This window comes from Oncorhynchus clarkii, chromosome 20, assembly GCF_045791955.1.
Source record: "Oncorhynchus clarkii lewisi isolate Uvic-CL-2024 chromosome 20, UVic_Ocla_1.0, whole genome shotgun sequence".
NCBI lineage: Eukaryota > Metazoa > Chordata > Actinopteri > Salmoniformes > Salmonidae > Oncorhynchus > Oncorhynchus clarkii.
Genome location: NC_092166.1, coordinates 31260281 through 31285321, shown reverse-complemented (window position 1 = coordinate 31285321; position 25041 = coordinate 31260281). Strand labels below are relative to the sequence as shown.

The window sequence follows — 25041 nt, the reverse complement described above, 5'->3', positions numbered from 1 at the left end:
TATCCAAATCCGGCTTTAAACTTATTCACAACAGTATCTCGGACCTGCCTGGTGTGTTCCTTGTTCTTCATGATGCTCTCTGCGCTTTTAACGGACCTCTGAGACTATCACAGTGCAGGTGCATTTATACGGAGACTTGATTACACACAGGTGGATTGTATTTATCATCATTAGTCATTTAGGTCAACATTGGATCATTCAGAGATCCTCACTGAACTTCTGGAGAGAGTTTGCTGCACTGAAAGTAAAGGGGCTGAATAATTTTGCACGCCCAATTTTTCAGTTTTTGATTTGTTCAAAAAGTTTGAAATATCCAATAAATGTCGTTCCACTTCATGATTGTGTCCCACTTGTTGTTGATTCTTCACAAAAAAATACAGTTTTATATCTTTATGTTTGAAGCCTGAAATGTGGCAAAAGGTCGCAAAGTTCAAGGGGGCCGAATACTTTCGCAAGGCACTGTATATATATATATTTTTTTTCTTAATTGACAAGGTAATAGAAACTGACCACAATACTTAAGTGGCAGTCTTTCACCAATGTATATTCAATGACATATTCCAGACTTTTGGTACATTAGGAGAGGAGTTTAAAAAGCATCTCAAAAGTACAAAGCATTTTTTAATGATTTTTTTGTGTGTTTTTTTTGTTAAATGTCTTCTCAGCCCACATGCTCTATATATGTCATGTATGCATTAACTATGTATTCATACTATGACTCTCCCATTTCATGGAATGCCCACCTCCCTCATACAGCATGTTGGCTGAATTGTTTTATCTGGTTCTTCAATGATAGACGCAACAGACGAGGTTCACTTAGATTCTATACAAGTAAAGACCAACAAAATCCAACGTATTACATGGAATGTGCACAGGCTACACATGGTTCTTGAACACCTAAAGGGATTGTCAGCAGATCTGGCTTTCCTGCAAGAGTTACCTTTCAAAAAAAGGAGAGTAGGAGTGAATAGGAGCTGGGTTGGAGAGGACTATGCTGCCACGTACTGTAGTAACAGCAGAGGTGTAGGCATCCTGATAAATAAGAGTACACCCTTTTCCCAGCGGCAGGTAGGAGCGTTGGGCCAGTAACTGGAAGGTTGCTGGATCGAATCCCCGAGCTGACAAGGTAAAAACCTGTCGTTCTGCCCCTGAACACGGCAGTTAACCCTCTGTTCCCCGGCCGCCAAAGACGTCGATTTAAACACATTTTTTTACGGCAGCCCTCCGCTCCTCTTTGATTTAGAGGGGTTGGGTGAAATGCGCAGTGGTGTTTATTTTATTTATTTCACCTTTATTTAACCAGGTAGGCAAAGTACTAGGTGGTAGTTGTGAAGTACTTAAGTAAAAATACTTAAAACGGGTACATGTGCTACTCAAACTGGTCACTTCTATTCACACTTCTATTCAATACAACACATTGAATTTAGCTTCACACTGTTCTCTCTGTGTGTGTGTGTGTGTGTGTGTGAGAGAGAGAATCTACATGTCATTGTGGTAGTAAGGGGAAAACACTGCATGACACCTTCTTTACTCTTCAGTTAACACAGACATACACACACTCTCCTTTCTTCACACACTCCCTCTTTCTCCCTCATAAACACACACACACCTCTCTCGCCCACAAACACATACTGCTCGCAACTTTTATAGTTTAGACTTACATTAGGCCTAAATGAATCCTACCTCTTGAAGCACACCTCATGAGTAGCAGACCCATTTCCTTTTTTTCCTGTGTCAATCAAATTAGCCTGGACCTACTGTCAAATGACCAGGTTGTTAGCTAGCTAGGTAACATGACTGAACAACGTTGTTTGTTATCAAACCAATAATTAGCGACCCAGGATTCATTTAAAACGGCCCGCGACATGGTTTGTGAAATTTTATACACCGAACAAAAATATAAAAGCAACATGAAACAATTTCAAAGATTTGACTGAGTTACAGTTCATATAATGAAATGAGTCAATTGAAATCTATTACTTAGTTCGACATCTATGGATTTCACATGACTGGGAATACAGATATGCATCTGTTGGTCACAGATATCTTGAAAAAGAAAGGTAGGGGCGTGGATCAGAAAACCAGTCCGTATCTGGGTTTGACCACCATTTGCCTCATGCAGTGCGAAACTCTCCTTCGCATAGAATTGATAGTTGTCTGTGGAATGTTGTCCCACTCCTTTTCAAAGACTGTGGGAAGTTGCTGGATATTGGCACGAACTAGAACACGCTGTCGTACTTGTCAATCCAGAGCAACCCAAACACGCTCAATGGGTGACATGTCTGGTGAGTTTGCAGGCCATGGAAGAACTGCAATTGTGTACAGATCCTTGTGACATGGGGCTCGGCATTATCATGCTGAAACATGAGGAGATGGAGGCGGATAAATGGCACGACAATGGGCCTCAGGATCTCGTCACGGTATCTGTGCATTTAAATTGCCGTCAGTAAAATGCAGTTGTGTTCGTTGTCCGTAGCTTATGCCTGCCCATACCACAACTCTGTTCACAACAGGCACTCTGTTCACAACGTTGACATCAACGAACCGCTTGCCCACACAACGCCATACACGTTGTCTGCCATCTACCCGGTACAGTTGAAACCGAGATTCATCTGTGAAGAGCACACTTCTCCAGCGTGCCAGTAGCCATCGAAGGTGAACATTTGCCCACTGAAGTTGGTAATGACACCGAACTGTATTCAGGTCAAAACCCTGGTGAGGATGACGAGCACGCAGATGGCTTTCCCCGGGAATGTTTCTGACAGTCTGTACAGAAATTCTTTGGTTCTACAAACCCACAGTTTCATCAGCTGTCCAGGTGGCTGGTCTCAGACAATCCCACAGGTGAGGAAGCCAGATATGGGAGGTCCTGGGCTGGCGTGGTTAAACGTGGTCTGGGGTTGTGAGGCCAGTTGGACGTACTGCCAAATTCTCAAAAACGATGTTATTGTAGAGAAATTAACATAAAATTCTCTGGCAACAGCTCTGGTAGACATTCCTGCAGTCAGCATACCAATTGCACACTCCTTCAAAACTTGAGATATCTGTGGCATTGTGTTGTGTGACAAAACTGCACATTTTAGAATGGCCTTTTATTGTCCCCAGCACCAGGTACGCCTTTATAATGATCATGCTGTTTAATCAGCTTCTTAATATGCCACACCTGTCAGGTGGATGGATTATCTGGACAAAGGATAAATGCTCACTAACAGGGATGTAAACAAATTTGTGCACCACATTTTTGAGAAATAAGCTTTTTGTGCGTCCGGAACATTTCTGGGATCTTTTATTTCAGCTCATGAAACATGGGACCAACACGTTTTTATATTTTTGTTCTGTTTAAAATGTTGGTATCATGACATTTTGGTACTGTGATATACTGTGGTATCAGTATACCGTGGAACACTACTAAGAACATTAACAAATTCATAGTTCATAACACCGTAACAATATGGAAGAAAATTCTACGTATTCTATAAAAACCAATATCACTCCCTAAAAAAACACCCATATGGAACAATCCTTGGATAGCTTTTCAGAATTCACTGATAGATTGGTCCACATGGAAAACTAAATGTATGGAAACTGTAAATGTCTCAGTACAATGCATTTATTTCCATGAAATAATTAAAAATACATTTTTGGACTGACCAATGGAGATAATTTCTTGATAGGAAATTTTGGTTTGAAGTCTTTTGGACATCAGAGTAATCTTGAGGGAATCCTATTTGAGTCAGAAATGGATGTTCATATGATAGGTAAGCTATATAAAACATTGCAGAGGGCCTACCCAACTGACAATCATTTAGAAAAAAATTAACTATTGGAACCAAGATTTAAAAGGAACTGATGTTGGCACAAGATGGAGGGAGTGTTGGAACATAGCTAACAAAATTAGTTAATAAAAATGTACGCTTAATCCAGTATAAACTAAAGTATAGAATTTATTACACAACGAAATTCACTAATTCTACAGCACAACAACAGAGTCATGCCTTAAGTGTAAAACTAACAATGACTCAATCCATGCCTTCTGGGATTATGGTAAAGTCTTGGGAGCTGTTGGCGGAGTTAGAAAGTTGGCTGTCAGAAGTATTACAATGTACATTTAACTTTTTCCGCCTGTCTGCATATTTCAAGACATGACATATGAGGGTGCAGTTAGATACCCCACTTGTTGGATGAAACATTTCTCATTTCTGTATGTTTTATTACATACAGTTGGGAGGAACTACTGGATATATAAGAGCAGCGTCAACTCACCATCATTACGACCAGGAATACGACTTTCCCAAAGAGGATCCTCTGTTTTGCCCACCACTCAGGACAATGAATCGGATCCCAGCCGGCGAACCAAAACAACGACGCTGTAAAAGGGGCAGACAAAGCGGTCTTCTGGTCAGCCTCCGGAGACGGGCACATGGCGCACCGCTCCCGAGCATACTACTCGCCAATGTCCAGTCTCTTGACAACAAGGTTGATGAAATCCGAGCAAGGGTAGCATTCCAGAGAGACATAAGAGACTGTAACTTTCTTTGCTTCACGGAAACTTGGCTCACTCGAGACACGCTATCGGAGTCGGTACAGCCACCTGGTTTCTTCACGCATCGCGCTGAGAGAAACAAACATCTTTCTGGTAAGAAGAGGGGCGGGTATGCCTTTATGATTAACGAGACATGGTGTGATCATAACAACATACAGGAACTTAAGTCCTTCTGTTCACCTGACTTAGAATTCCTTACAATCAAATGTCGATCGCATTATCTACCAAGAGAATTCCCCCCAAGCAGACACATCGATGGCCCTGAACAAACTTAATTTGACTCTATGTAAACTGGAAACCACATATCCTGAGGCTGCATTTATTGTAGCTGGGGATTTTAACAAGGCTAATCTGAAAACAAGACTCCCTAAATTCTATCAGCATATCGTTTGTGCGACCAGGGCTGGTAAAACCCTAGATCATTGTTATTCTAACTTCCGCGACACATATAAGGCCCTCCCCCACCCTCCTTTCGGAAAAGCTGACCACGACTCCATTTTGTTGCTCTCTGCCTATAGAGAGAGACTAAAACAGGAAGCTCCCGCGCTCAGGTCTGTTCAACGCTGGTCCGACTAATCTGATTCCACGCTTCAAGATTGCTTCGATCACATGGATTGGGAAATGTTCCGCATTGCGTCAAACAACAACATTGACGAATACGCTGATTCGGTGAGCGAGTTTATTAGCAACTATTAAAACATTCCTAAACCAGAAACCGTGGATTGATGGCAGCATTCGCGCAATTAAATGCGCGAACCACTGCTTTTAATCAGCGTAAGGTGACCGGAAACATGACCGAATACAAACAGTGTAGCTATTCCCTCCGCAAGGCAATCAAACAAGCTAAGCGTCAGTATAGAGACAAAGTAGAGTCGCAATTCAACGGCTCAGACACAAGGTTTGTGGCAGGGTCTACAGTCAATAACAGATAAAAAAAAGAAAACCAGCCCTGTCGCGGACCAGGATGTCTTGCTCCCAGACAGACTAAACAACTTTTTTGCTCGTTTGAGGACAATACAGTGCCACTGACACGGCCCGCTACCAAAATCTGCGGCCTCTCCTTCACTGCAGCCGACGTGAGTAAAACATTTAAACGTGTTAACCCTCGCAAGGCTGCAGGCCCAGACGGCATCCCCAGCCGCGTCCTCAGAGCATGCGCAGACCAGCTGGCTGGTGTGTTTACGGACATATTCAATCAATCCTTATACCAGTCTGCTATTCCCACATGCTTCAAGAGGGCCACCATTGTTCCTGTTCCCAAGAAAGCTAAGGTAACTGAGCTAAACGACTACCGACCCGTGGCACTCACTTCCGTCATCATGAAGTGCTTTGAGAGACTAGTCAAGGACCATCTCACCTCCACCCTACCTGACACCCTAGACCCACTCCAATTTGCTTACTGCCCCAATAGGTCCACAGACGACACAATCGCAACCACACTGCACACTGCCCTAACCCATCTGGACAAGAGGAATACCTATGTGAGAATGCTGTTCATCGACTACAGCTCAGCATTTAACACCATAGTACCCTCCAAACTCATCATCAAGTTCGAGACCCTGGGTCTCGACCCCACCCTGTGCAACTGGGTACTGGACTTCTCAACTGGGTACTGCACGCCTCCAACTCAATCATCACGTTTGCAGACGACACTACAGTGGTAGGCTTGATTACCAACAATGACGAGACGGCCTACAGGAAGGAGGTGAGGGCCATCGGAGTGTGGTGTCAGGAAAATAACCTCACACTCAACGTCAACAAGACGAAGGAGATAATCGTGGACTTCAGGAAACAGCAGAGGGAGCACCCCCCTATCCACATAGTGGAGAGGGTAGTAAGTTTTAAGTTCCTCGGCGTACACATCACGGACAAACTGAATTAGTCCACCCACACAGACAGCGTGGTGAAGAAGGTGCAGCAGCGCCTCTTCAACCTCAGGAGGCTGAAGAAATTTGGCTTGTCACCAAAAGCACTCTAAAACTTTTACAGATGCACAATCGAGAGCGTCCTGCTGGGCTGTATCACCGCCTGGTACGACAACTGCTCCGCCCACAACCGTAAGGCTCTCCAGAGGGTAGTGAGGTCTGCACAACGCATCACCGGGGGCAAACTAACTGCCTTCCAGGACACCTACACCACCCGATGTCACAGGAAGGCCATAAAGATCATCAAGGACAACAACCACCCGAGCCACTGCAAGTTCACCCCGCTATCATCCAGAAGGCGAGGTCAGTACAGGTGCATCAAAGCAGGGGCCGAGAGACTGAAAAACAGCTTCTGTCTCAAGGCCATCAGACTGTTAAACAGCCATCACTAACATTGAGTTACTGCTGCCAACATACTGACTCAACTCCAGCCACTTTAAAAATGGAAAAATTGATCTAAAAAAGGTATCACTAGCCACTTTAAACAATGCCACTTAATATAATGTTTACATGCCCTACATTACTCATCTCATATGTATATACTGTACTCTATACCATCTACTGCATCTTGCCTATGCTGTTCTGTACCATCACTCATTCATATATCTTTATGTACATATTCTTCATCCCTTTACACTTGTGTGTGTATAAGGTAGTTGTTGTGAAATTGTTAGGTTAGATTACTCGTTGGTTATTACTACATTGTCGGAACTAGAAGCACAAGTATTTCGCTATGCTAACCATGTGTATGTGACAAATAAAATTTGATATGATTTGAAAGGCCATTGCAGTTTGCTTTGGTTATGTTTGTGCCCATTAGGAACTGAATGGTAAATGATGACTGTAGCCGGTGGCCACGCCTACTTGGGCATAACGTTTTAATTTGGTTTGTTTAAGTTGGCAATCACACACATTTGAAAGTGCAAAAGTCTGTGTCACTATGTTACTGTGGAATTGCCCTCTTGATAATGCAATGATTAAGAATAATCATGATGAGTGAGATGCCGTTCAATAAAAGGCTACAATGAAGGCTACAATAAAACGAGTTCTAACCTCACCATTACCAATAGCAGCCAAGGTTAGAATATTTTGAGAGGCAAGACACTCATCATTATTCACCATTCATTCATGATTATCCATAATCATGGTAGGATAACATCCACATGAATGCAGAGGTGTTCAGCAACGTCTTCTATTCTTACTTACAAAAAAAGGGACTCCAAAATGGCACACGACATTCACCATTCAGTTCCTATTGGACAAAACACAACCAAAACAAACCGCAAATGCATCCAACAAGTTTGTAGTCTGCAGCTTGATGTAGTCATGCAAGGAATATGGGCTCAAATACTAATCTTTTGACTACTTTAATACACTATTTGGCCGAAGTGAATATGTCCAAATTCTTAGGACTTCTTCAAATGGGGAATAGCCTACATGAAGTGCTTTTATTACTAAATGTTAAAACGGATTTGTATGAAAATACCCTCAAATAAAAGTTGACATTCTGTACTGTCGCCTAATAAACTCATCAAAAAACAGAAACGTCCCTTTTTACGGACCCTGTCTTTCAAAGATAATTCGTAAAAATCCAAATAACTTCACAGATCTTCATTGTAAAGGGTTTAAACACGGTTTCCCATGCTTGTTCAATGAACCATAAACAATTAATGAACATGCACCTGTGGAACGGTCGTTAAGACACTAACAGCTTACAGACGGTAGGCAATTAAGGTCACAGTTATGAAAACTTAGGACACTAAAGAGGCCTTTCTACTGACTCTGAAAAACACCAAAAGAAAGATGCCCAGGGTCCCTGCTCATCTGCGTGAACGTGCCTTAGGCATGCTGCAAGGAGGCATGAGGACTGCAGATGTGGCCAGGGCAATAAATTGCAACGTCCGTACTGTGAGACACCGCTACAGGGAGACAGGATGGACAGATGATCATCCTCGCAGTGGCAGGCCACGTGTAACAACACCTACACAGGATCGATACATCCGACCATCACACCTGCAGGACAGGTACAGGATGGCAACAACAACTGCCCGAGTTACACCAGGAATGCACAATCCCTCAATCAGTGTTCAGACTGTCCGCAATAGGCTGAGAGATGCTGGACTGAGGGCTTGTAGGCCTATTGTAAGGCAGGTCCTCACCAGACATCACCGGCAACAATGTTGCCTATGGGCACAAAAACCCACCATCGCTGGACCAGACAGGACTGGCAAAAAGTGACCTTCACTGACAAGTCGCGGTTTTGTCTCACCAGGGGTGATGGTCAGATTCGCGTTTATTGTCGAAAGAATGAACGTTACACCGAGGCCTGTACTCTTGAGCGGGATCGATTTGGAGGTGGAAGGTCTGGTCTGGGGCGGTGTGTCACAGCATCATCGGTCTGAGCTTGTTGCCATTGCAGGCAATCTCAACACTGTGCGTTACAGGGAAGACATCCTCCTCCCTCATGTGGTACCCTTCCTGCAGGCTCATCCTGACATGATCCTCCAGCATGACAATGCCACCAGCCATACTGCTCGTTCTGTGCGTGATTTCCTGCAAGACAGGAATGTCAGTGTTCTGCCAATACCAGCGAAGAGCCCGGATCTCAATCCCATTGAGCATGTCTGGGACCTGCTGGATCGGCGGGTGAGGGCTAGGGCCATTCCCCCCAGAAATGTCTGTGAACTTGCAGGTGCCTTAGTGAAAGAGTGGAGTAACATCTCACAGCAAGAACTGGCACATCTGGTGCAGTCCATTAGGGGGAGATGCACTGCAGTACTTAAAGCAGCTGGTGGCCACACCAGATACTGACTGTTACTTTTGATTTTGACCCCCCCCCCCTTTGTTCCAGGAACACATTATCCAAATTATGTTTGTCACATTCCTGTGGAATTATGTCTCAGTTGTTGAATCTTGTTATGTTCATACAAATATTTACACATGTTAAGTTTGCTGAAAATAAACGCAGTTGACAGTGAGGCCGTTTCTTTTTTGTTGTTGCTGAGTTTGAGACCTATCTAAAATGCTGGAGTATAGAATCATATGGAAGTTTTTTGCTTCACTGTCCAAATACATATGAAGGGGAGTGTATGTAGCCTACAGAACAGCACATTTAAAGTTCTGATAAGCCAAAGAGAATTTCCATCACTTTAGAAGTAACGTCTCATGCATCAAGTCCTCTTTGTACACCTCTCACAAGACAAATGTTAAGATGGTTTGTTTTGGTCCCCATATCTCCTCTCAGGTTCAAGCCCAGCACTGTGTGTGGTACGGTGAGTGTGGGGAGTCCGACAAGGTCCCGGGGAAGAAGTACAACTGCAACTATACAGGACCACCTATCCCACTCCCAGCAGAGGGCCATGAGCTGCTCACAGTAAGGTTTATCATGAAAGCTTTTTTTTAACTGGTTCTCTATGTTTTCATTACACTTCTGAAATTACACTTGACTCCGATTGTAATGTTCTCACATGTTTTACTTGAACAAAACCAGGTTCGGTCATCTGAATGATCCCTGTTCTTGTTTTGTGTGTGTAGGAGCTGTGTCCAGGCTATGACTATGGGAACCAGAGTCTCTGCTGTGATGTCCAGCAGCTCCTGACTCTTCAAGGGAGCCTTCAGCTTCCCCTACAGTTCCTCTCTCGGTACGCAACGTAGTCTTTGCAAAAATAACTTTGTCATTCCATGTGCCATACTTGGACATACTCCCGTAATGGCTATGATTTGGTTTAGCGAGATGCCTTAGCAGTAAGGTAGCTTTGTTGATATGTTGTCATCTCTGTCAATCTAAAGTTCCCTGACTCTCTCTGGGTTCTCCGTCTCCAGATGCCCAGCCTGTTTCTTCAACCTGATGAACCTGTTCTGTGAGCTAACCTGCAGCCCCCGCCAGAGTCTGTTCGTGAACGGCACACAGTTCACTAATGACACAGCTGCCAACAAGACCAATGTGGTGGAAGTCCAGTACTACATTGGACAGACATTTGCCAATGGTAAGGGGGCACATTGCCTGGTCCTCTAGACTGGGGCGGCAGGTAGCCTAATGGTTAGAGCTTTGCTCCCAGTAACCGAAAAGTTGCTAGATCGAATCCCCTAGCTGACATGGTAAAAATCTGTCGTTCTGTCCTTTGAACCCACCGTTCCTAGGCCGTCATTGTAAATATGAATTTGTTCTTAACTGACTTGCCTAGTTAAATAAACATTTAAAAAATAAAAATCTCTTAATGCTTTCTTGCCAACTCCTATGGTCATTGTCCATAGGAGTTGGCAAGACTGCAAACAGATTAGGCTAGTGGGCAGATCAGGTCACAGTTTGAGAGTGGAAGAGTGGAAATATACAGTCACTTCCATTGGCTAGCACTGTTGTTGACATAATGCTACAGATATCAGTCAGTCCCAAGGTGTATAATGTAATTTTGGTCCTCTCTCTTGGCAGCCATGTACAATGCTTGTCAGGATGTCCAGGCCCCCTCCATTAACGTGAAGGCCTTATCACTGCTCTGTGGTAAGGACGCCAGTGACTGCAACGCCACCAACTGGATCGAGTACATGTTCGACATCAACAATGGACAGAGTCCCTTCCCCATCATCCCTATATTCTCAGGTAAGATGCACAAAACAGAATATGTGCCATTTACAACGAAAGGGCATCTGTCTCCACAAGTATTCATACTTATTTCAGTTAAGGATAACATTGGTCTCTGTTTAAAACAGCACAATAACTCCACATCCTCTGACTATCCCCACCTCTCCAGACGTGTCAGTGTCCGGTATGATCCCCATGAACAACAAGACATACGGCTGTACGGAGGGTCTGGAGGATGGCTCTGGGCCATGCTCCTGCCAGGACTGTAGCCAGGCCTGTGGCCCCCAGCCTGTCCCTCCGCCCCTGCTTCCGCCATGGACCATTCTGGGCATCGACGCCATGGTGGTCATCATGTGGATCTCTTATGTGGCCTTCCTCCTCATCTTCATCGGAGCCGTGATCGGAGCCTGGTGCTACAGGCAAGGACCGACGCATATTATGACCTGACTGAAGCAGTGTTTTCCTAAGATGTATCTAATGGTGCTGTTTTTTTTTCTTCTTTTCTCATCCAGAAAAAGGACAATCGAGTCGGAGTATGGTCCCATTTTGGACAGCAATAACCCTCCCTGTCTGAACAATGACAACATTGACCAAGGTACGGTGCTGCATATCAATCAAGTCTTTGTGCAGCACTTACCCTGTTTTACTTAACTTTCTGTACTCCCAGCTATTAAAGTATCTACATACGACGGTGCCAAATCAGCCCAAAATGCAGTAATATTCTCAACAACAAAAAACTCCCATTTTCTACCTGACCGTTAACTCCTTCCCTCATCGCTCGCTCTGTGTCACAGTGGACGCGTCGTGTGGTGAGACGCTGGGCGAGCGCTTCGAGAGCTCCCTGCGTTCCCTCTTCGCCCGCTGGGGCTCGTTCTGCGTACGGCAGCCCCTCGTGGTCATCCTAGGCAGCCTGGCCGTAGTGGCCGCCTGCTCAGGGGGCCTGGTCTACATGAAGATCACCACGGACCCCGTGGAGCTATGGTCCTCTCCCAGCAGCCAGGCCAGGCAGGAGAAGGACTACTTTGACAGCCACTTCGGACCCTTCTTCAGGGCAGAGCAGCTCATCATCACCACCACGCTGCAGTCAGAATCTGTCTACTCCCCGAACCCCGCGGGGGCTGACGTGCCCTTCGGAGCCCCCCTGGACAAGGACGTCCTCCATCAGGTGGGTTAGCTGGAGGAACTGGGCTGGGGGGGGGGGGTTGATGGATTGAGGTTGATTGATATGTTCAGATGGAATTGTTGTAGCATTTAGAATGGGGTTATGGGTTGTGGACATTTTGGTTCAAGCTGTCTGAGTAGGGTTTCCTCTAGGATTTCTTTCAGCAGCTGAAACCCTGGATCAGTGACCTTAGTTATAATCTTTGGCTCCCGCCTCTGCTAAATTAGTATAGGGGAAACGATGCTGTGTCAAGAATATATCCGCTGTATTGGTGATCAAGTGTGGAGTCTCTTCAGGAAGACCTACAGTATTTGGTCTTTGCCTTAGTACTAATGTGACATTTTATAGTTTTTGTTTTTCTCAAATTTTAACACAATCTCTTATCTCAGGTGTTGGATCTCCAGACGGACATAGAAAACATAGTGGCTTCATACGGGCACCAGAAAGTGACCTTAAAGGATATCTGCTTGGCCCCGCTGGCCCCCTTCAATGACAACTGCACCATCCTCAGTGTTCTCAACTACTTCCAGAACAGCCACGAACAGCTGGACCGTAGCGTAGGCGATGAGTTCTATGTCTACGCCGACTACCACACACACTTCCTCTACTGCGTCAGGTGAGTGGCCCTCAGAACACTTTCTCTAGTGACATTCTGCACCTGGGGAATGCTACAGAACTCATGAGATTGTACCAGTTGCCAGTTCCTCTCCAACTCGAATCATTCACATTGAAAGATTGGTTCTGATATTGTAGAATGTTTTTATTGCGTTTCGTTTTCCTTCAGCAGGTATATACTCATAGCTGTGTGTGGTGAACAGTTAGTCTTAGATTTGTTTATATTACCTCCGTTATTAAATAATTCTGTCTGTCTCTCCTGTGTGTAGTGCCCCAGCATCCCTCAACGACACCAACAAGCTCCATGATCCCTGCCTGGGCACCTACGGAGGCCCTGTCTTCCCCTGGCTGGTCCTGGGAGGCTATGATGGTGAGTGGGGATACGTTAACATCATCACACAAAGAAATTGAATCTAGAATTAGTCCGTGGGAATAAGAATTAGTCAGTGGGAAATATACCTTCTTTTTTTTTTCAATTTTGTACTGTTTTTTTCCCTATGGGTGTGTGTGAGTGTATTGTATGTGTTTTTATGTTTTTAAATTAGGAAAACGTGTCTGCTACAAAAGGCTAAACCTTATTGCTTAACTCCTGTATATTATCACAAATGTTTTATTATGCAGAGATAGCTATGCAAAGATAGTTATTTGGTCACTGACCTTGTAGAGTCGGGTTTAATGAGCTAACTCGGACTGTTTGCAACTTTGAATCTGTGTCTTGGAACATCCTTCAGGCTCTTTGATATTGATTTTACTATTGTTTACTGTGTTTTTTTTGTATTGAACTTTGTCAACACAAATTCCCTGACCGTGGCACTTTTTTTGCATCTTGTTCTCTCACCCCAGCCACCAACTACAACAACGCCACAGCTCTAGTGATCACGTTCCCTGTCAACAACTACCATAACGACAGCATCAATCTGGGAAAAGCTCTGGCCTGGGAGAAGGAGTGAGCAAAACAAATGTTTCAGATGCTAGTGTATATACTAAAGCAATTTCACATTTCAGTCAGATCTGGTTTTGTGCCATGAGTTGCCATTTTGAAGTAACACATCCCTCCATTTCCAGATTCATCGTTTTCCTGAAGAACTACAGCAACCCCAACCTGACCATCTCCTTCAACTCTGAGAGGAGCATCGAGGACGAGATCAACCGCGAGAGCGAAAGTGACCTCAGCACCGTCGTGGTCAGCTACGTCATCATGTTCGTCTACATCTCCCTGTCGTTAGGACATATCCACAGCTTCAGGAGGTTGCTGGTTAGTAGTAATAGTTTATTTAATAACGTGTTTTGTCGACATCTCCCCGACTCAAGACAGTAGTTTAGGTCGTTGTCTAGCTCAAAAGAGAGGTCAAGCCCCTGTTCGCAGCATTGTGTCTCCTGCAAGGTTCTGATTCTGAACGACTAACCCTCTGTCGTTGTTTTCTGCCCAGGTGGACTCTAAGATCTCCCTGGGCATAGCAGGCATCGTGATAGTGCTGAGCTCAGTGGCCTGTTCTCTGGGCATCTTCAGCTATGCTGGCATCCCTCTCACCCTCATCGTCATCGAGGTCATCCCCTTCCTGGTGCTGGCTGTCGGCGTCGACAACATCTTCATCGTTGTCCAAACGTACCAGGTACGTACAGAACTCATGAGATTGTACAGGTTGCCATATGTATGTATACATTATGTGTATGTAACGGCATGTATATGGTCACTGTCGAACTCTGTAATGGCAGTGATTAATGAATGAATGAATGAATGTATTGATCACCATGTGTGATGCGTTGTTGTACAGAGGGATGAGCGGATGCCTCAGGAGGAGCTGCACCAGCAGATAGGCCGTATCCTAGGAGACGTGGCTCCCAGCATGCTCCTCTCCTCCTTTTCTGAGACAGTGGCTTTCTTCCTGGGTATGAGAATGACCTGTAACCTTCAGCCACTCAACACCTCTCGTGTTGACACACTACTTGGCTACATTATAGAACAATCAAACGTATTGTATAAGGCAGTATGTGAATACTTGAAGACGTCAACTAGGTCCTTTGTCATTCCCATGGATTTCCGTATTGACTGCAATTTGTGTAACGACAAGCTTGAGTCTGGAGCTCTGATGTCAGTGGGTTACCTACCTTTTTCCTGTCCAGGGGCCCTGTCCACTATGCCAGCGGTGCGGACCTTCTCCCTGTTTGCTGGGCTGGCTGTGTTCATTGACTTCTTGCTACAGATCAGCTGCTTCATTAGCCTGCTGGGCCTGGATGCCAAGAGACAGGAGGTAAGGAGGGCTGGGCTGGTATGGGGGTAGTGTAGGGCTTGGTTAAGGGTTGGGGATGACTTCTTGCTACAGATCAGCTGCTTTGTCAGCCTGCTGGGCCTGGACGCCAAGAGGCAGGAGGTGAGGACGGCTGGGGAATAAACTAAATGTTTCCACACTGCATTTGCTTCTCCTGTGAGAGGACTGGTGATGACTCACAGGGGTAGGCTTGGCATGCTAAACAGTAGCTGTCAGCATTCTGTGTCACTATTTGCTAACTCCCTGTTTCATTACCATGTTATTCCCAGCTAAGCATGAGCGTCACGGTTACAGCCCACTTCAAGTGAGCAGTGCACTGATGTCACATTTAACAGAGAGAGACACAAGTTATCTAATTAGGAAGTACATTCTGAACACCTGTTTTTAAAATGCTATACTGATTGGGTCCTTGGGGCCTTATTCAGGATTTCCGGGTTAAGTCAACATCATTCTCTTGCGCTTCAAGAATTTAGACGTTGTTTTTCCAGGGGAATCGTCTGGACATTGTGTGCTGTGTGAAGCTGCCAGTTGGCCAGGAGGAGAGGACAGATGGCTTCCTCTTCCACTTCTTCAAGAAGGTCTACGCCCCCTTCATCCTCAAAGAGTGGGTCAGACCCATTGTGGTGAGTGCTGATGCTCAGATTTAAATGTACTGTAATAGAGTCAGCGTTCAAACCAACATGTTTTGTAAACAGTTAGCCACTAAACTTCCATAGTGTATCTTTAACAACTTCTCTCGGACAGGTGGCTGTGTTTGTGGGGATGTTGTCCTTCAGTATCGCTGTCACCAATAAGGTAGAGATTGGACTGGACCAGAAGCTCTCCATGCCTGATGTAAGTATGTCTAGTACGTCTAACCAACCCCACCAGCCTCACTCCGTGTGCTATTGATAATCGGTCTTCTCTTTTGATGCGTGGGATAATGTCAGACATTTTGTCTCGTGTTGAATCTCCTATCCAATAGGACTCGTACGTGCTGGACTACTTTAAGAACCTGAGTGAGTACCTCCACACGGGTCCTCCGGTCTACTTCGTGGTGGAGGACGGCCATGACTACCTGAGTCTGGAGGGCCAGAACTCTGTGTGTGGAGGGGTGGGCTGCAGCAACAACTCTCTGGTCCAACAGGTCTATGCAGCATCTCTCATCAGCAACTAGTGAGTGAAGCAACAGCAACCCCTCCCCACTTCTTTCACCTTTGGGCTGCATGTTGAAATCCCTAGTATGATGTGAAATCAGTCAGGGTTTAACAGGGAGACTAGAACTCTGGTTTTGAACTCGCTGACAAACAGTGCTGGGATTCGCGACACCCGCAATAATATGTGTATGCGACCAATAAATGTGATTTAATTACTTGACAAAGTCATATTACATATTACTTGTTACATGTAACAAAACCACCCACCACTGCTGTGCATGGCCAAAGAGCTCTATTTTCATGTCGTCCAACAAATGTTAATGCCTGTAGTTTGCTAAACTGCATTGGCACCTGGATTGGAACCGGTGCATTGGTCAGATGACATGAAAATAGAGCTCTTAGGCCACGCTCACCAGTGGTGGGTTTGGTGTCAAAAGAAGGATGAATATGCTGAAAATGACCTCATGCCTGCTGTAAAATATGGTGGTGGATCTTTGATGTTATGTTATTTTTTTGCCCACTGGGGCCATTGTCAAGATCAACAGCATGATGAACTTTACCTAGTACCAGGATATTTTAGCCAAAAAACCTGGTTGCCTCTGACAGGAGGCTAAAACTTGGCCACAAGGGGATCTTCCAGCAAGAGAAGAGAAGGCTATGGACTTCTCAGTCTCCGGACTTGAACCCCATTGAAAACCTGTGGTTTGAATTAAAGAGGGCAGTCCTTAAGCACATACAGTGGATATCAAGTATCTGGAAAGATTCTGTATGGAGGAATGGTCTAAGATCTCTCCCAATGTGTTCTACAATCTCATGAAACATTTTTGAAAAAGGCTCCGTGCTGTTATCCTCGCAAGGGGAGGGTGCCAGAGTATTGAAAACAGGGGTGCCAATAATTTTGACCCCTTATCTCCTTGAGAGAAAAATATGACTTTTAAACAAAATCACTTTCTGTGAGCAATTGTACTAGTATTAAATCATATAATTTCATCCTTCAAAATCCAGCCGCTAGTGCTGGTTAGACCTCTGCATAGAGATGGATAACTAGAGGGCGCCCTTGGCACTAGACGGTGAATCCCTATGGGCTTTGTTATCACAGAAGCGATCAATGGCACAGCTTTCACACAGAGGTGAAATATTTTCTGAAATTGCTTTACTTGAAAAAGTAACTATTATTCCTCCAAATTTAAAAAAATAATGCGTTACATTACTCCGTTACTCATAAAAGTAATATCATTACATAACGTGTTACTTTTGTAACGCATTACCCCAACACTGCTGACAAATACTTTTCTTGTTTGGAGGTATTATAAGACTTTCTTGAATGTCTTCCAATAGAAAAGGATCTAGTCATCTCAATGTAATTCTCCCCCCAGCACCACTATAGGATTCAACCCGTCGTCATGGCTGGATGACTACTTTGACTGGGTGAAGCCTCAGTCCTCCTGCTGTAGATATTACAACTCTTCTGGGGCCTTCTGCAATGCCTCAGGTAACACACACACACACACACACACCTGCTGTAGATATTACAACTCTTCTGGGGCCTTCTGCAATGCCTCAGGTAACACACACACACACACACCTGCTGTAGATATTACAACTCCTCTGGGTCCTTCTGCAGTGCCTCAGGTAACACACACACACACACACACCTGCTGTAGATATTACAACTATTCTGGGGCCTTCTGCAATGCCTCAGGTAACACACACACACACACACACACACACACCTGCTGTAGATATTACAACTCCTCTGGGTCCTTCTGCAGTGCCTCAGGTAACACACACACACACACACACCTGCTGTAGATATTACAACTCTTCTGGGGCCTTCTGCAATGCCTCAGGTAACACACACACACCTGCTGTAGATATTACAACTCCTCTGGGTCCTTCTGCAATGCCTCAGGCACCAACGTTAAACCATTATCCAATGTGCCAATAACACACTGCTCTGATCAGGTCACGCACTCTCTTTAGTCTCTTCCAACGGCTTCTGGGCAAAGCAAGTCTACACGTTCAGGACAACTCTTAACACGTCTTAACAATGTCTCACTCGCATCCTGATTTTGAAGACACCGGCTACATTCCGATATCAAGCTGTTGCGAAACGGTGCCATTCTGAAGTATTGCTTTTAGTCAATGAGGCAGTATATTTGAAGGGCTTTTTCTTTGTAATTGCGTGTTAGAAATGTTGCACTGAAGTACCTACATTTGTCTACTTTCATCAGTGGTGGACACGTCGTGTGTGCGCTGCCGCCCCATGACCCCCAGTGGGAAGCTGAGGCCCATAGAGCAGGACTTCATGAAGTTCCTCCCCATGTTTTTGTCAGACAACCCCAACGTCAAGTGTGGGAAAGGGTAATGGTTGTTTCTCTATGGCAATGAAGGCATTGTAGTTCATAGTTGAGTGTGTATCGAGACATATTGACTGGTTGCATTTCATGCTTTTACCTTGATGTAGTTTACACTTTTTTTTTTGCTTCTCACTGATGGCGTTGAACTCTTACATTGAGATTCAATCATTCCGTTTATAGGAATTGTCATTTGTTTGAACTGACTGACTCTGTATTTGCCTCTAACGTGGTCCTGCAGTGGTCACGCGGCCTACAGTTCAGCTGTGGTCCTAAAGGGAAACGACACATCTGTGGGGGCCACCTACTTCATGACCTACCACACTATCCTCAAGGACTCCCCTGACTTCATAGACGCCATGAAGATGGCCCGCGTCCTGGCTGACAACATCACAAGCGCCATGGGCCACAAAGTCTTCCCCTACAGGTAAACTATGGTATCAAACCCATCAAATACGCCGTTTCCATGTGGTTGAAACCACTCGATTGACCATTCCAGCCATTTTTATGACCCCGTCCTCCCCTCAGCAGCCTCCACTGCCTCACATGTTGTGAAACAAAGCGCGAGGCTTTTTTAGCTGGTGATATAACTGGTGATATAACAGTCACTGGTTATTTTTGCCCTCACGAGAAGAGAAATATAGTCACAACTCACTAGTGAGATAGATACGCCCTGAACTCGCCCATTCTGAGTTCCTGATTTTCGGGCTAAATAGAACCGCTCTGAAAAGCTGTTAAATTGTGTGGCCCAGGTCTTTGTTCCTCAAAATAACCATAAAAGGTGAAGTAAGTCAGTCATAAATAAACACACACTCATAACATGTTGTTTTAGCTGCCCTCATAACATAGATTGTTCTCCATCTTTTTTCTTTTCTTTTCTTATACATCCAGATTTTATGCCACCCCCCTGTTTACTACACATCCTGTTTTAAGGGTTCAAGAGGGGTTGTATAGTACATGTAAACACTGCATGTAAGATGCCATCGGTACATATGTTGTCCTGTCAAAGTACTGCCCTTCTGTTTTTTTTTGTTTGTTTTGCTTCTGGGTCAAAGTGCCTTGAGTTGCCACACTAGGGACCTTTTTCAGTTTGAACCTTTTTAGAAGTACATCATTCACAACATGTCATTGTCTACATATACTGTACTGGAATTCTGTTGTTTTCCCCCTCCAGCGTGTTCTACGTGTTCTACGAGCAGTACCTGACCATTGTCTACGACACGGTCTTCCAGCTGGGCGTGTCGCTGGCGGCCATCTTTGCGGTGACCGCGGTGCTGCTGGGCTTTGAGCTGTGGTCAGGAGTGCTGGTCAGCATCACCATCGCCATGATCCTGGTCAACATGTTCGGGGTCATGTGGCTCTGGGACATCAGCCTCAACGCTGTGTCCCTCGTCAACCTCGTCATGGTGAGAGAAGGAACAGGCTGATATTTTTTTATATATATATATATATATATATATATATATATATATATATATATATAAATCCCAAATTATGTCTTCCTATAATTTTACGTTTTGGTAGTTATTTCTAAATGATATGTTTTGACCAGAAAGGATGATGCAGAACACTCCTTGTTGTGAACGCAGCCCAGGATCTCCGGTGTATTCATTGTGTGTGTGTGTGTTGCAGAGCTGTGGTATCTCTGTGGAGTTCTGCAGTCACATAGTGAGGGCTTTCTCCATCAGTGTGAAGAGCACCAGGGTGGAAAGGGCTGAAGAAGCTCTGGCCCACATGGGCAGCTCAGTAAGTAGATCTCTACTCTTGTGGTTCAACCCACACTAGCACACTTTGTGCTGTGTTCATGGAAACGGCACACTGTCTGAATATGTATTTCAAAAAAGCATGTAGCTCATCCTTTGCCCGAGGATTGTCTGTTTATCAGTAATCTGACATGTAAAAAATAGTACGGAGTGGCTGCAGATCCAACGTTTTGGGGATCTTTACACTGCACTAAAAGATCCGGAGCCTCGCGAGGCTTCTGCACATGTATATTCTCTACTTTACTCAGGCGACCGACCGGTCATGGTGCTCCTTTAATAAAGTTAGATCAAAGGTGAATCGATGTCTGTAAGATCACACAATGATAGTGTTCTACATAACAGAACTGAATATGATAGTGTAATGAATGTCATGTAATGTATAATGTTACTGTAAGAGAAAAACACCACTGCGTTTTTCTCTCTCGTGGCCAAAACTCAAGTGCGCGCTACAGGGCGAAATACACAGGTAGGCTATATACAGTTGAACACCATCTGCTCTACATTTCGTTCACTCCGTTCAAAACAACACTGTAGGCTACTTTGAAGCCTCTTTGAAACTACACTGTAAAACTCAAGGAGATCAAAATGCATATCACCATGTAACTGATTGAGATCAATTGGTTGCTATGCAGAATGAGGCTGCGTGGACGTTTCACGGGTTAAACTGAACGAATGATCATGCGCGGTTGAATGCGATGGTGTTTTTGTCTTAAAGTAACGTTATATTATTCTATTATATTGGGTTCTGTTATGTAGAATTACTTTGATCATTGTGTGGTCCTGCAGACACGGATTCCGTTTTGATGTGTCTTTATTAAACGGGCACCGTTCCTCTGAGTAGCCTGTTCTCTGCGAGTAAAGTAGAGAATGTAGGCTGCACGTGCGCAGAAGCTTCGGGAAGGATCTTTGAGTGCAGAAGACTAAAGACCCCCCCCCCAAATAAAATGGCTCTGCAGCAATGGAGGGGGGGGGGGAAACTGTGTGAAATTGAATTCTCGGCTTGAATGGATTATCTAGGAAAGTAGAAATCACTTGATTTGTTTGGCTCCGTTTTTTAGAACCTGGTTATTGATTTCATTTTTGACTGCAGGGAATGCTTGAGCACCAGAATGGAACTAAACCATGGTTCCTCTTCTCCCAGGTGTTCAGTGGGATCACTCTGACTAAGTTTGGAGGCATCCTGATCCTGGCTCTGTCCAAGTCCCAGATCTTCCAGATCTTCTACTTCCGCATGTACCTGGCCATGGTGCTGCTGGGGGCCACGCACGGACTCATCTTCCTCCCTGTGCTGCTCAGCTACGCAGGTATGCATAGGGTGATTTTCTCAATTGGGCAAAAGTCCATCTTCTAAACTCGCCATGTGTAGGAGAGTACCACTTTGATAATAAGTGAATGGAGGCTCCTCCCTTCGATAGCCTCTCCCCCCCCCCCCCCCCCGAGAAACCTCATAATTATCGTACCGGCACCCTATCATGGAAGAGTTTTGAAATTCGTCACACCCTCTTTGAATCAGCTGTTGTTTTCTTGAAGAAAAGCGTGCACACATTTCAAAACGATACGCTACTTATCTACATGTCTGACACAACCAGCTACATTTCCTTTTACCACTTTACACATCTTATTTGGGGATTCCTCTGTAAACATAATTTGCATGATGACGCGCAGGTGGAGAAGATGTCTCATTTCATAAGAGTAAAATTGTTTCCTTTTCAGGATGGAGGAGTCGAGCATAACCAATTAAGATTCTCCCAGTGCGTGTGCGTGTGCGTGTGTGTGTGTAAATGTGTGGCCTTTCACCGCAAATATAATTTGCATCACACTATAGCACCTCTCTGTAAGCTCACTATAAAACCCTCAAGCCCCAAAAGGAAACTCGAAATTCACCTAGTATTTTGTGTAGTGTCTCATCTTACTTAGTACCAGTTTGTCTTTATGTCAATGTTTACACTGCATGGAACGAGGATAAGGTTGCCTCCCAAAAGTTTTAAACGATTTCACCATTGGAAAAATTACACAATCTGTCGGTCTCTCTTCCCTCAGGTCCTTCGGTAAACAAAGCCAAGGTGTTTGCAGCCAACAAGCGCTATGCCGGCACAGAAAGGGAGCACCGCCTCAACTTCTAGAGGCTCTGTGGGGCAAAGAGCAGGACAATGATGATTTTGAACTAACTAACCTTTCTGTCCTGGTCTGGGAGAGACGGTGTGGGGTGACGGAGGTAGCAGTTTCTATGATTTCTGACACGCACTCGCAATGCAGGGATGCAACTCAGGAATAACTGTTGGGTGTGTCTCTGAGGCCTCTCACACTTTATTTAATTCTTATGGGCAATTCTGGGTAGTTTTCATTAGGGCACACAGTGGCAAAATGTTTTGCAATGGAAAATGAAAAAAGGGGGGGGGGGGTTAGCTAAGTAGAATGTGTAAAGAGAATGATAATATATGCAAAAGATTACTTCTCTGAGAAGAAGAAAATAAAGTTTGATATGACGAATGATTTATGTATACTGTAATGTAACTAATAATGAAACCAAATAATGTTTAAAGATACAGTTAACCTGGTATACATTCCAGGTGTTCCACACATAGAAAAATAATTACTGTAATTTTGTTTCTATGGTTCCACAGTTACTGAAAAACTTGACCAGCTTGATTTGAGGCAACTTTTATTAACGTTATAATAATAATATTGTGTGACAATATGTATTCCTGTATAGCCAAGGGTCAATATTCACAGTATCTATATTCACTTATAGAGTAAGAGTGATGATCTTGGACCAGGGCCACCATGTCCATAAATGAAAAGGCAAAACTGATCCAAGATCTGTGAACAAGAGCTCGGTCTGTAAGTACATTATACTAGGCTTGGTCTGGCTTCACATCTTGCAGTAATGTTTTTGCTTACAGTTAGGGCTGTGCCCAGTTGTCTGTAGTACCTCAGAATGTAGGGTTGAGCAAAGATATGAAAGTAATATTTATTATTGTTATTATGGGGCAACCAGGGGCTCGAGATGTTTGTTACAGACATGCTTGTTGACAATGCTGCGCATTGGCACTAGAAAGAAGCACAATGTTGTAATATGGTAACCATGTCTTGAATGAAAATCTTCATGTTTTAACATTTTAATGTGTGGACTGTATTGCAGCTCGGTATTGACAGATTTAAATCTGATTTGCAATAGAATCTCATATTGGTACACCACTATAGATTTGCTTAATTTGGTAAAATAAAATAAAAAATAAATCACTAACTAATATCTCATGTGTGCCTTATTTTGAGGAACCTAAATGCACTGAGCAAAAATATAAACGCAACATGTAATGTATTAGTCCCATGTTTCATGAGCTGAAATAAAATATCCCAGAAATTTGCCAAAAAGCTTATTTTGCTCAAATTCTGTGCACAAATTTGTTTACATCCCTGTTAGTGACGATTTCTCCTTTGCCAAAATAATCCATTCACCTGACAGGTGTGGCGCATCAAGAAGCTGATGAAATGTCATGATCATTACACAGGTGCACCTTGTGCTGGGGACAATAAAAGACCACTCTAAAATATAAAGTTTTGTCGCACAATGACACAGACGTCTCAAGTTTTGAAGGAGCGTGCAATTGCCATGCTGACTGCAGGAATGTCCACAAGAGCTGTTGCCACAGATATCTTATGTTACTTTCTCTACCTTAAGCCACCTCCAATGTCTTCTTAGAGAATTTTGCAGTATATCCAACCCGTCTCATAACCGCAGACCACGTGTATGGCGTTGTGTGAGCGAGCGGTTTGCTGATGTCAACAATGTGAACAGAATGCCCTATGGTGGGGTTATGGTTTGGGCAAACATATGCTATGGACAAAGAACACAATTGCATTTTATTGATGGCAATTTGAATGCACAGCGATACCGTGACGAGATCCTGAGGCCCATTGTCATGACATTCATCCGCCCCCATCACCGCATGTTTCAGCACGGCCCCATGTCGCAAGGATCGCAAGGATACACAATTCCTGGAAGCTGAAAATGTCCCAGTTCTTCCATGGTCTGCATACTCACCAGACATGTCACCCATTGAGCATGTTTGGGATGTACGACTGCATGTTCCAGTTCCTGACAATATTCGGCAACTTCGCACAGCCATTGAAGAGGAGTGCTTCAACATTCCACAGGCCACAATCAACAGCCTGATCAACTATATGAGAAGGAGATGTGTATAACGCTGCATGAGGCAAATGGTGGTCACACCAGATACTGACTGGTTTTCTGATCCACGTTCCGCTACCTTTTTATTTTTACATTTTTTAAAGCAGTCTGTGACCAACAGATGCATATCTGTATTCCCAGTCATTTGAAGTCCATAGATTAGGGCCTAATTTATTTCAATTTACTGATTTTGTTATATGAACTGTAACTCAGTAAAATCTTTCAAATTTTTGCATGTTGCATTCAGTATACATTCAGAAGGAACCGCATGGTTGAAGGGGGTTATGTAAAAAGAGACCACATTGTGGCGCCAGATACCATAGTAGAGCTAGCTGTATGCTGCATGGAACTACTTCTCCTGACTGTTAGTGTTGACTTATTTTTCAGCAATCTGTAGGGCTATTGTCGCTGTTATACAATATTTCCTCACTTCAGATGGGTGTGGTCTAACTTGCTAGTTTCGATACCTTACATTTACTGCCAATTTGAAGGCTCACGT

At 44.2% G+C, this 25041-nt stretch overlaps 1 protein-coding gene across 1 annotated transcript in view; it reads left to right on the top strand.

The window, feature by feature from the left end:
- The window catches only part of LOC139376197 (NPC intracellular cholesterol transporter 1-like), a 28648-nt gene extending 5051 nt beyond the window's left edge, over positions 1-23597 (top strand). Inside the window, exons 2-25 of the mRNA XM_071118489.1 lie at positions 9713-9841; positions 10003-10109; positions 10291-10454; positions 10898-11065; positions 11217-11466; positions 11560-11642; positions 11842-12212; positions 12599-12825; positions 13094-13194; positions 13668-13770; positions 13890-14079; positions 14255-14437; positions 14600-14714; positions 14949-15076; positions 15583-15717; positions 15839-15928; positions 16059-16249; positions 17607-17722; positions 18465-18594; positions 18829-19014; positions 19762-19993; positions 20220-20333; positions 21492-21654; positions 22391-23597. Of these exons, the coding sequence (XP_070974590.1) occupies positions 9713-9841; positions 10003-10109; positions 10291-10454; positions 10898-11065; positions 11217-11466; positions 11560-11642; positions 11842-12212; positions 12599-12825; positions 13094-13194; positions 13668-13770; positions 13890-14079; positions 14255-14437; positions 14600-14714; positions 14949-15076; positions 15583-15717; positions 15839-15928; positions 16059-16249; positions 17607-17722; positions 18465-18594; positions 18829-19014; positions 19762-19993; positions 20220-20333; positions 21492-21654; positions 22391-22473 (3759 nt within the window). The 3' untranslated portion in view covers positions 22474-23597. The remainder of the gene's footprint in view (positions 1-9712; positions 9842-10002; positions 10110-10290; positions 10455-10897; positions 11066-11216; positions 11467-11559; positions 11643-11841; positions 12213-12598; positions 12826-13093; positions 13195-13667; positions 13771-13889; positions 14080-14254; positions 14438-14599; positions 14715-14948; positions 15077-15582; positions 15718-15838; positions 15929-16058; positions 16250-17606; positions 17723-18464; positions 18595-18828; positions 19015-19761; positions 19994-20219; positions 20334-21491; positions 21655-22390) is intronic.
- The last annotated feature ends 1444 nt before the right edge of the window (positions 23598-25041 follow it).